The 12,707-nt window shown below is 39.5% G+C and overlaps 1 protein-coding gene across 1 annotated transcript in view; it reads left to right on the top strand.

Annotated features, from left to right (window-relative positions):
* Positions 1-12,707, top strand: part of SLC35F1 (solute carrier family 35 member F1) — a 230,176-nt gene that overhangs the window by 177,345 nt on the left and 40,124 nt on the right. Inside the window, exon 3 of the mRNA XM_041469895.1 lies at positions 5,153-5,280. Within this exon, the coding sequence (XP_041325829.1) occupies positions 5,153-5,280 (128 nt within the window). The remainder of the gene's footprint in view (positions 1-5,152; positions 5,281-12,707) is intronic.

Raw genomic sequence — 12,707 nt, forward strand, 5'->3', positions numbered from 1 at the left:
AGAGAAACTGAGGCATGATCAGCTACTTTATTTGTGTAGCTTAAACTGGAGTTTACCCCTTAAAGTAATGACCACTAATCTCAAGAAATAAGACATTTGAAGATTATAAGATCTAACAACAGAGCTTAGGCTGGATCAAAACCAAGGCACCAAAAATTGATCCTTTCATGTTTTATGAAAACGTATGTTGAAATTCCTAGATCAGACTTCTACTGTTATGATCTACATCCACAGTCAAAACAGACTGTTCTGCAAAACCTCTAAATGGCAATAAGTCAAAACACTTCAGATGGGCTTATAATTTAGTAGAGGGAATGCTGTGTTGTGTCATGTTAATAGGCTAAGCCTGCCCTGTATCAGAGAAGGCGAAACTTGTCCCTTGCCTGGATCTGCTTACTTGGTGCTCACATCCCACAAGAGTAATATGGATTTGGTTGCAGACTGCTCGGGACACAGCCTGAAAATTAATCTGAAAATCCCAAATCTTTGGTTTTAGGCAGGTCTTTGCCCTGGCTCACTGTGCAGCCCCACAAGCACCAGCTGGCACAGGGCACGGAGCAGGAACATGTGAGAGCCAGTTGCAGCAGCAGCTCAGGGCTGTTACACCAACACAGTTTTCCCACTGTGAGAGAGGAAGCAGGAGGGAGCTGTGAATGAGAACAGGTTGGATAAGATCAGATGTTCTGAGGAGGCGAAGGGAAATGATGCCATCCAGTCTCCCAAAGGCTTGCTGAAAACGTGGTACAGGACAAAAGCAGTGCAGTCTGCAAGCAGTCATCTGTGAGAGGAACAGAGTATTTTCACGTGCTTTGGGAAGCCAGACTAGTGAAGTATTCCTGTAAGAGTGCATTTTCTCTGTTGTGTAAATAATTTAGCAGTGTCGGTGTTTTGTCTTTAGGCATCAGCATTCCATAAAGTAGTCATCAGTAATACAAGTGGATATGAGGAAACAATAAAACTTTTTGGGTCAGGGGATGTAAACTCACACAGAAGAGGAACAACAAAAAAGAAAAAAAAAGTTATTTTGAGCTTTTGTGCTGAGATGAAAGTCTTCTACAGCAGGCCTTCAGTCTCCTGAACCTTGACCAAGTCTCTACTACTTGACCAAGCAGAAGACAAGCAAAGTTTTATTGTTCACGCATGGGAGCCTTTTGGCTTTCTAAAATAATCTGCGTTACCCTTACACAGTGTAATCTCATTTGACTGCCTCCTTCCCCCTGTCCTGGGCAGGGCTGGATGTCCACAAAGTCTGTAGAGAAACAACGTTCATACTGGTGAAGCTCTGTGTCTGCAAGACTGGCTATAATGGGCAAAAATTAAAAAGAAATTTCAAGTAATTTTGATTTGTAATCGAGATTCTTTTTCAAACAGTGAGGTAATAAGTAAATTCTGGTGTAAGCTTCATCCTTTGTGAGACTTTTGCTTCTTTACCTTCTTGACTCTGGCACTCTTGTGAGAGTCAGGGGAGGACCAGAGTGCCTGGCAGCCTTCCCCCTTGCAAGTCTCCTGCACTCATTTAGATCTCTCTGCTAAACTCTGTAAGGAGGAAGGAGAGCACAGCTCCTTTGATGATCTTGATCTAAAAAGCAAGTTGTCATCTAAAGTAAAAGAGAGAGACTGCAGTGGATGAAAGAGAAGCAATATGCTGATTTTCTGGTCTAGCAGTGCTGTTATTCTACCTGTGTCCCAAGCCCATACACAAATAATTGAGAATTTGCTGTCTTAATGGTTGTTGAGTTTTTTTATTGTACCTCTGTGGCTCTGTGGGTGAATGTAAAAAGGGTTTTGTACATGTATATTTGTATATTTGGTAGACACTGCACAGCTAAAACCTCTTTCAATTTTCTCGCTAATTTATTTTTAATTTTGTAGCCCCCCCAGGGGTAAATCCTTATTACAAGATGTAAAACCATCTCTTCTACAAAGCAGCTTATTTGTTGATTTTTTTTATTCAAGCCAGCAGATGCAAAGCTGTAAATTTTTTCCACACACTGAAACCTCCTTTGTGTATATAGCTGTTAAGTGTGTCTCACTGCAAGATTAGTAAAAAAATTAAAACTTAAAATATCATTCTAGAAAGAGCAAGAAGAGAAGGTTTTTATTTCTTTGCAATAAGACTATGCTAGACTTCTGAATCTTGAAACATTCTTAACAGGCAACTTACTTTTAAATCTACATGACATTTGGATTAGACTGAATATGAAGACTTACATTTTCAGAAGCTTAAGTGCTGAAAGAAGTTGAGGGTTGTTTTTTGAAGGAAGACCTCCATGAAAAGAAGGCAGTGTCTAAAGACAGCATTGCTGTGTGCACTTACATAAATGCATGTTCACTGGCATCAATATGTGCTTTGTCTCACGGGAAATGTTGCCCTTAAGCTAACCTGCACACTTTATGGTTCAATATTTGTTTATATGACTGGCTGAAACTCCTAGTCACAGATGTATTGCAGTAATAACAAAAAGACATGATCTGAAATAATCTCTCTTCCTACTGTATCTTATTCTAATCAATTCATGTTTTAAAAAAAGTTGAAAAAACCCCTTTAAAATGCTTTACCAGCTGGTTCCGGTGTAGACATCTACATTTGGTCCTTCTGGTCTACTATGCTGACAACTCAAAAGACATGACTAATTAGTTTGCTTTGAGTTGTCATCAAGGGACATATACTTTGAAAAACTCAGATTGTCTCTTTTTGCTTTGTTTTTAATAATGTGTGATGGTTGTGTTCCCATAATTGTTTTTACACAAAGGCAATGTTTATTTCTATTCAGGATGTGAGTCTTAGAATAAAGCTCTTGATTCTCTCTGTTTCTCCTTTTAGTCTTCACAAGTCAAGGCTTCCCACTTATCTCCTTAACTCCAATTTCCATTCTCTTTGTTTTTCTGAATTCACTGAGTTTTCAATCTGTGATTGATGTTCAGAGGTCCTGTACTGCTGGCAGCCCCACACTTTCTCCAAGTTATCTTCCACTGTTGCCTTTTATCAGGTGTTTTTTGCTAGAATGGGACATTTGAGTATGGTGATTTCATTTCAGCCACCTGTCAAAACCAGGACTCCACTGCCTCTGCCTTGATCTGTCCATAGCATTGGACTGACAGTCACTGCAGATGGTCATCTTCCTACTGCCTATCTCCCCAGAAGATCTCCCACTTTGGAAGTGATTCCTGAGCTTTTTGCTCTGCCCAGCATTCTCAGCAGAAACTGCTTTTTTCCAGTTTGGAATATCTCAGAGATCTAAATCAAAGATAAGTTACCATGTAGCAAATATTTTTCTTATTTTCATCAAGAGAAAAGAAAGAATCAAGAAAGCAAAAAGAGAGAACTGTGTGTGCCAGTTTAAATTGTAGAAGAGTTAATTCCCATCCCTGGAAACTGTAACTTTACCCATTAGCCAGAAGTCATAGCCTTACATTTCTTTTTAAAGCTGACTTAGTTGGCCACATCTGAGCAATACGGTGATCTGTGGCTGGAAATTGAAGAAAGCACTGGCAAACCAAAGGCACCAAGAGGTCTTCACTTGTGTCCACAGTCCTGGCTCAGACAACCTACTGCCAGTGCAGTCCTTGAGCCTGCTGCTTCTCTCTGTTTTTGTAGGTACCATCAAGGTCCTACAGTAACAAAAAGAGATTCAGATGGGATTTCCACTGTTGGAATAGAGACTGCAGTTTGATGTCTTGGATTTTTTTGGCTTTATCTTTACAATTAAAATGAAAAATCACTCTGCAACGTTAACACATCTTTCCACTGCATTGTTGTTTTCCAGTTGATGCTTTAAAGGCGTTGTCTGGGCAGCATAAAAACTTGAGATACAGTTTCAATACCTCTAAAGGATTTATCTTACAATATCTGTAAAGGACTTGGTTTACACTGATTTCAGTATAAATTAGGACACCTAATCTCAAATTCCCTTTAAAAACCTCTTCCTAAATAAATTTTTTAAGTATTGGAAATAATACTACATGCTCAAATCATCATAAAAGTACATAAATGTAGTCATAATTATGTCTGAAGGATAGGATTTAGTAAGTGTAACAGGGAAGTGTGGTATGATCAAATGTATTTACACATTATCCATTGTCTTAAGTGTTACTCTACTCACCACCTTGTTTTTGCTATTTTTCTGCTGCTTACTGAAAGAAAGAAAGAGGAGAAGGGGGGGAGGCAAGGAAGGAGGAGAAGGAGGAAGGAAAGGGAAAGAAAACTTTTAGCATTTTCAGTTTTGCACTCAATGTCATTATTGCTGTAACAAATAATTAGGCTGTTGCCTAATAATATCCCACTGAAAGAGTATTTGTGTGAACACCTGTTAATGAACAAACATTAAATTATTCAGATGCTTCCTTCAGGTAAACACCCATTCAAATCACTCATCAGGGCCAAGCTTTAACAGCTATGATTTTTGAATTAACTTTTGAAGTAGTTATCTGTTTTACTGTAGTTGAGTCTTACAAGATCTGAGACACCTGTGCTATAGAGAGCCTGCTGTTTCTGCCATGGTATAGCAGCCCATATATCACCATGTCCATTTGAACCAGAGAGTGAACACACTTGAGATGGAGGAAAATGATGAAGGAGAATAGGGAAGCCTGAGCAAGTTTTGGTGGCAATTGACAATTATGATCCTTTTCTTTTGTGTTTTCCATCACCCATTTTGATGATCATGGGCACTTAGAAAAGCTACAGCAATATGAAAAAATCTCAGAATAGTGGGGCTTGCTTTGAAAGTTTCAAGACCGTTCAAATATAATTTCTAGTACTCTGGCAGTACAAGTAAACCCTACTTAGATTCCTTTTTAGGCTACAGACTCTGAAAGTCCTCCAGTCATACAGTGTTCAGTCACAGCCTGCCCCTTTCACAGTGAAGTCTCATCATGTGTGGAACTTTATAAAAAGTATAATTGCTCTATTCTTTAGCACTTTATATGTGCACATATATGTATATATATTACTTTGCCAAGCTGGCTCTTTTAATATCTGCTAGGCAAATAAAGTGTGTTAGTTTTCACTGCCTTGCAGTGCCTCTTTGTATATGGTGGCTTTCAACAGCTTAGTGTAAATGCAAAAGATCTAGATAATTTTTTTGGACAAATAAGTATTTGGGGCATGTAAACCTAACTCTTACATAGTTGTTCTTGTTTACTTCCACAGGAGAAGAAAACTTGCTGGCAATTTTGAAGAGGAGATGGTGGAAGTACATGATCCTGGGGATAATAGATATAGAAGCCAACTACCTGGTAGTCAAAGCTTATCAATACACGACTCTTACCAGTGTACAGGTAAGTACTCAAAGGATTTCCTCTTTTGAGGTAAGATAATAGGTCCAGTGGGGTCAGTGGTGTAGTATCCATTGGCTTCAGTGAACTAATAGCTAATTGCTGCCTCTGACTTCTGTGTACTTTTTAATGCTGACTTGTAAGGAACATTTTTGTCATATTGGACTATTTTTATTGATCAGTATTTTCCAAACTGTACAAAAACATTCTGACTTTCATTTTATTACTCTGTGCTAAACCATTCATAATCACATTTTTGCCATTACCTACATAATTTAATCCTTTGAGGAAATAATTTCAAACTGGCTGAAATATTTTTCTCACTTTGTATTGTACTTGGAGAAAATTCAAGCACACTTCTTTAAGGATTCCTTAATTAGATCTGAGTTTCTAAAGGTCTAGCGTGAGCTGACGCTATCTGAACACCAGGTGTCCACCAAAGCCACTCTATTACTCTCCTCCACAGCTGAACCAGGGGAGATGGAATATAAGGGAAGTTTTGTGGGTCAAGGTAATGACAGGGACAGATTACTCACTAGTTACCATCACAAGCAAAACAATCACAACTCGAGCAAATCAGTCAAATCGATTACCAGTCAAATCAACTCCAGTGTGGGATCCCTCCAAGAGGAGACACTTCTCTACCAACTTCTCCACTCTAAGTCCTTTCTACAGGCTGTGGCTCTTCACAAGCTGCCCCAGCACAGGTCCCTTTCCCAGGGTGCAGCCCTTCAGGAACCATCAGTTTCAGAGTGGGTCCCCTCCAGGGTTACAAGTCGTGATAGCAAACTTCCTCCAGCATGGGATTCTTTTTCCATGGGTCCACAGGTCCTGCCAGCAGCCTGCTCTAACACAGGGTTTCCATGGGATCACAGCCTCCTTTGGGCAGTGCTCCAGCACAGGGTTCTGCACAGCCTGCAGGTGAATCTCTGCTCCACCATGAACCTCCATGGGCTGCAGAGGGACATTCTGTCTCAGCATGGTCTGCACCACGGGTTGCAGGGGAATCTCTGCTCTGGCACATGGAGCACCTCCTCCCTTTCCTTCTGCACTGCACTTGGTGTCTGCAGTTGCTACTCTCACATGTTCTCACTCCTCTCTCCAGCTGCAGTCTCTGTTGAACAGGGTTACTTTTTTTTCTCCCTGCTTACCTGTGTTATCCCAGAGGTGCTACCACTGTCACTGATGGGCTCAGCCTTGGCAGCAGCAGGTCCATCTTGGAGACAACTGGCATTGGCTCTGTCAGCTTCTAGCTGCTTCTCAGAGAAGCCACCATGCAGCCCCCACTGCTGTCACTGCTGTCACAGCCTTGCCAAGCAAACCAAATAGAAGATGTTCAGGATCCTGTAATTAGATCAGAGTGCAAAAGTTGTCATTAAGTAAAATGAATGCAGTTTTTATGAAGAAGTCTGACTTCAGTGCAAGCCGTTAGATGTGTTATATAACAGCTCAACTGCAGCTATCAAAAAGTATAATCCCTGCTAAAAAATTATATGTGCAGTGGGCAAAAGCTAGGGTACCGATTTCTTCAAAGATGCAATCTGGATATTTTATATATAAAACCACAAAAGAATTTAAGTGGAAAAGTGAATAATAGAAATTCAAAGATGCAATCTGGATATTTTATATATAAAACCACAAAAGAATCAGGCTCCTTCAATTTAAGTGGAAATGTGAATAATAGAAACATTTTTAAGATTCTGGAAATTGTCTGTCTTGAAAGAAATCATTGAATACTTAATTGCTACTTGTTCTAAAACAAGTCTAGTGCCTCTTTACATTATTTTTAAATAACTGAGTAACACTAGGTAGTGTTCAATGTATTCTACACCTTACTTACCCGAAGTTTGCATTGGCATTAATAAAATAAAGGAGTGCCAGTTAATGTTTTGCAGAATCAAAGCTAATTAAGAGTATATTTCTTCCATAGCTGAAAATCAGTGTTGGAAAATCCTGAGCTTCTTTAGCTGAATAAGAAGCAAATATAGAAGAAAACTATGAATTCAAGGAATCTGAATGTGAGGTTTATGCTAAATATTCACAAGTGCCTCTGGCATCAGAATCCCGGTTTGAGAATTCATTGAATCATGCCCAGACAATGTAATATTGTTTTTAACACTTTTCCAAATCTGATTACTTAGTATAGAATAAAGCTTAAATCCACATAAATCTCATATTCTCTGATTTTACTGCCACTAAAAGCCTCAAAGAGAAAAGCAAACTGAATTGCTTCTTTTGTGTGATTCACTCATAGCAAGTATAAATAGAGGCCTGAGCAGGATGATTCAGGTCATTAAATCCCATCTCCCAAAGCCACCAACAAGCACGTGCCAAAGGTTCATCTGGCCAGACCTGTGACCCCCCCCACTTCCAGAAGATGCAGATCCTCGAGCCAGCAATGCAATGAGCATGGCCTTTAGTGTATTGTGTCAACAGATCAAAAGTTACAGTGTGATAGGAAAGCGGGCAGGAGAGTTCAAGGGCACTGCCTGTGACTCGACAGGGAATTGGTTAGCTGAAATCATCCGTGTTCTCCTTTTAAACTGAGAGGGAGAGAGAGGAGTGCTGGATCAGGAGAGTTGTCAGAGGGCACAGACAATGTCATGTCCATTTTTAGACCTCTTCCACATCAAAATTACAACAGAGCTCAGGTTTCTTTCCCATGTAGCTTGAAAGAAGGAACAGGTAGGAATTCAAATGTTATCAAGCTTTTTTCCAGGCATGGAGTGAATACAGGGTCACCTTTTCCCATAGCTGTCCTTATTTGCTGGGATACATGTGGAGTGACTGGGAATACCTACTGCATTTTAAATTCATTTCATGCCCTAATATGAATGAGCTTCTTAAGAGACAAGCCCAAAAATACGATGACAATGGGACAAGTATGAGGTAATGCATTAAGATGTTGAATCAAATGACACATTTTCTGAAATGTAGCCAAACAACCTATTTCATTTAAAGATGAAACAGAAGCAGCTCAGGGAATTATTCATCATTGGTCTAAGTGTGTTGTTGTATGAAATGAAGACTGCAAAAGTGAAAAACAGAAGATGAAGAAAAGAAAACTTTTCCTAGAATTTGATTTTTGAGGACAGAAAGGACTCTCAAGAGAAAGGATCTCTGTCCTGGAAGGCCTGATCCTGCAGGAGCTCTACCTGGGAGGCCATAAATGCTTGCTGGCACACAGCAAAAAATGTTCAAATTCTTTCAGAACTGAGACCCAAGAAGCTATTGCTACCTGCCACAAATCAGCATGGCTTTGACTGAAAGCTGTGGGAGCTATGCCTGTGTACACACTAGGCTGAGAATTGAGCCCTTCAAGTCAATTCTGGGGGATTTTATACTCAACAGTATGTACATCAAGGCTTTTTTGATGGAGAAAATAAATTTCAAGAGTTTTTGAAATTGTCACTTGAGTAAATGAGAAATTTTGGAGTATTTTTATAGTGGTGGTACATGGACCATTTTGGTAGGATGTCAGTTTTACAGCATGTCCTTTTTTCCACATGACATCTCTGCTCTGTCATGCAAAACTAACATGCAAGTGTGCAGTGCTGTGGTGCTTTTAGCCAAAAAAAACATTACACTGGTCTCAGCAGAAAGCCAAAGCTTAACAGTAAAAATACACTTTTATTGCAAATGCTTTGATTTCAGCTTCACCATAAAACTCTTAACATTCAACAGCTTTGCTTGACAAGTACCTTTAAACTCTTAGGACTGTCAGAGTTTCTAGTTTTTACTCTCTCCTTTTGTTTTTTAATATTTGATATTATTTCATCATGGTTCCATGAAAAGACTAAAAATGGTGCCCTACTTTTGTTCAGTGTTTCACACCCAAATTTTCCTATATTTTAAGATTCTCTTTTGGCTTTGATCTGGGAAAACAGGATTTTCTAATAAACCTTCCTACATATCTTTCTCCAAATGCCTTCAGAATCACAGTGAATGAGAACACATAGGCACAAATCAGAAATGAATGTGTTACCTAACCTTTACTTTTGGACATGCTTCTGATTATTTCAAATCTTCTTGTACTCTATAATTACTATTGGAGAATGTGGCAGTCAGTTTCATCATAAGATGAAAGCAAAGTACTGTGAAGCCCAGAACACATAATTTTCCTCTTTAAAAAAAACTCAACAAACAACTAAAATACCTCCCTTACAAATTAGGTGATGTAGAATTTAGATTGAAAATCAATGAACTATTTATGTTTCAGTCATTTCAGTGTAGGTCATTTGCTAAGGATAAAGCCCAAGATTCCCCTTGTAGGCACCAGCAGTGCAATCCAAAGACAACTCTGTTCAATGGAGCAATGCAAGAAACTCACATCTAATTGTCTACAAATATAAAATGTCATCTATTATCCCTTCCCTCGCTGCTCAGAGCATGATCTTGGGGCATGAAAACATGTTTTAGCCTATCAGGTTGCTTGTTCTTTGGTAGCTTTAAGCTCTGGCTCTTTGCATGCCCAGAGTGGTTCTGTATTGATGCAGATAGATGCCTAAATACCTACCTCCACTAAAAACCCAAAAGCTAAGTATTGCTACATCAAAGTACACCAAGGAACTCAATTTGTTAGATATGATCTTAGCACGCCCCAAGTGCTTGCAGAAAGCTTGGAGTGCTTTCCAAACTGTAAGTGTGGAGCCACCTTTTTCATTAAGTCACAGCTTTTAAAGCAGTGGCCCACAGAAAGGGCTTGACTTAATTCCATCTCAGCTGAGGGCACAGCAATTCAAGCTTTCTGTGGCCATGAAAATGCTCAGGCTAGTAATGAAAACTGTTTCCTAGAGGGTACTCTTAAAAACCTGAGTCAAGTAAGACACAAGAGTTTATAAGTGGATCAATTCGATATCCAAACCCATTTATTTTGAGAAGTACCAGAAATCAGTCACACTTAATGTTATCAGACATAGGTGTGTGGATTCCCAGATGGCTCAAACTTGTGAAATGATCTTTAGTTTCTGTTTGTTGTCTTACTTTGACTTGCAGTACATTTTGCAGCCTTCTTGCATGTCAGCTGTTCCAGATACAGATCATACACTATGCACTCCCTTGTACACTAGTACCTGGTCCCATGGATTAGTTTTAAAAGCTATGTAGTTAACTTCCAGACTGCTTGTGGTAATGCATGTCATATTTATCCTAATGGGTTTGAAAACAATCCTGGTGACAGACTGTGGAAGGTTTAATAACTGTTCAAGAAGAAGTTTTAAATACTGTTAGAGACAGTTTTACACAGCAGATAAAATTGTGTCCCCCAGAGGGAATTAAAAGATTCTGAAGTTATTGCAGTTACTTAGATCTAGATATTACATTTCCTTGAAACTGTGTTTTAACTTCAACTTGCCTGTACTGTATTTACAGTGTACCACACTCACACATCCTCCTAAATCCATAATGTCTTCCACTAAGCCTGTTATGTACTAACAATTGTAATATTTTCTGCCAGTACTTGCTTTCTCATCATATCAAGCTGTCTTATGAGGCAGACTGCCCTCACCCTTCTCCACAAATTAATTAGCTCTCCTTGCTCCAATACATTGTTCTATCCATCTCCATATTACACTCACGTTGCACCTCCTAGAGGTTATCCTTTTTCTATGTTATGACATCACACAGAAATCTGGATTATTTCTGCAACACCTTGCATAATGTTGCTGCAGAGTATACATACAATGTCATAAGAAGAGAGGCACTGTCAAGGAGAGAGAGATGTTTCCAAATAGCAATTTATCTGGCAATTTATTCCTTGGGCAGTCAAGCCTTTGATTGGCATGATGAAAACAAAGGTAGTAAAAGCTGGGATTTATAGACACCAGGAGACAGGCTATAAAGCTATGATGCTGATGTTCTCAACTCTTAGATCACTGTGAGGCTGAGCAGTACATCACACTTCCAATTACCTCTGGCAGTTTTCATATCTCAACAACAACCACCAGAAAAGGAAAGGAATCAGCAGTAAGCGCTTATTATAGTAGAGCTGGATGGCAATAGTCTTTGTTCTTGGTCCCTGTGGACTCAAAGTACATTGAGGCAGAAGGTTTGAGATGGTTTTGAAGCAAATCTGGGAGGCAGGGAGCAGGGGATGTGCAATGTTGAAGTTGTTGATCCACTTTTTCTGGTGGCAGCTAATGTGAATTATCCCAAAAGCAGAGATAAATCCCTCTCCTTCCCTTCCCCCTCCCATCCTATGAATGTAAGATTGACCATACTTTCCTGTTCTGCTTCAGGGCAGTGAGGAAATAGAGCAACATTAATAAAGTTTGCAGATCAGCATTTTGTGGAAGTGTTGCATACTGTACATTTCTACTGTGAGAGGCTATCTTGTATCTGATTTATTATCAGACTTTGAGTTACTCTTCTGTCTTTTAACTTATTACATATCTGTGGTGTGCAAACTGGGTCCTACAGTATCCACGGTCTCTGTATATGGGTTTGAAGTCAACAGAGCTCTCAGTATCCAGAGCTCCTGTACTGGCAAAATTCTCCCAAAGCCAAAGTTTTTACTAACATAAATATGCAAAATCTCATTAAATTCAGTGGAGCTGTGCCCATTACAAGAGCAGAGGTTTTGGCCTCCTGTGCCCATTTTGCATATTCTGGCAGGTGACATGCAAAAGCAGGGGTTTTCCTGTAGGAGGGATCCATGAATTATCTTAGGCTGGGATCTCATCCCCCACATAGGTAAAGCAGGTGGTGATATGGAGAAGTTTCTAATGTGTAGCCTTGAGAAAATGATCTGCCCAGCTCTTACCCAGTCAGCTTACTTTGAGAGAAGCTGAACAGAAAATGGGGGTGGGGGATGATTCTGCAGAAACACATGCCTGCTGGCAGAACTGTCTCACAATGATCTTTTTCTGACAGTAGTATGTAGAATCAGAGGAAGTCAATTGAAGGAGAGACCATTTCCGTGGTCTGTTTGTTGGTATGTTTTTTCTGGACAGATCTGTATAAGTACACCTGGAGTTCATGTACAGAATGATGAAGAGGTATTTTTTTAAAGGAGTCAAGATGTGGTTATTCATGTTGGTGGTAAGGCATGTCCTTGTGTAGAGAGTTTAGAGCAGAAGAACTGTGGTTTGGATGTGACCACCACCTTTCATTTAATGCAACTTCAAGAAACCTCTAAACTCCTTGTATGTGCACAGAAAGCTGAAGCTGTGAGATTCCTCATCTTAGGTTTTGATACATACAAGTCAAATAGAGGTAAAGGTCTTTCATTAGTCAGAGTTTCTGTGTCCACAGGGAAAAAGAAAACACTGAGAACCGATTAAAGATTAAAGAAACTAAAAGGAACAGTTCTAGAAGCATAAAGAAAAAAATGGAGATCTTGTGGGCAAAGAAGAAGTGGAAAATTGTGGGCAAAATCTTGTGGGCAGAGAAAAAATTGAGATCTTGTAGAGGAGACTGGGAGCACTCTTCTA

This window comes from Pyrgilauda ruficollis, unplaced genomic scaffold, assembly GCF_017590135.1.
Source record: "Pyrgilauda ruficollis isolate IOZ18807 unplaced genomic scaffold, ASM1759013v1 scaffold24, whole genome shotgun sequence".
Taxonomy (NCBI): Eukaryota; Metazoa; Chordata; class Aves; order Passeriformes; family Passeridae; genus Pyrgilauda; species Pyrgilauda ruficollis.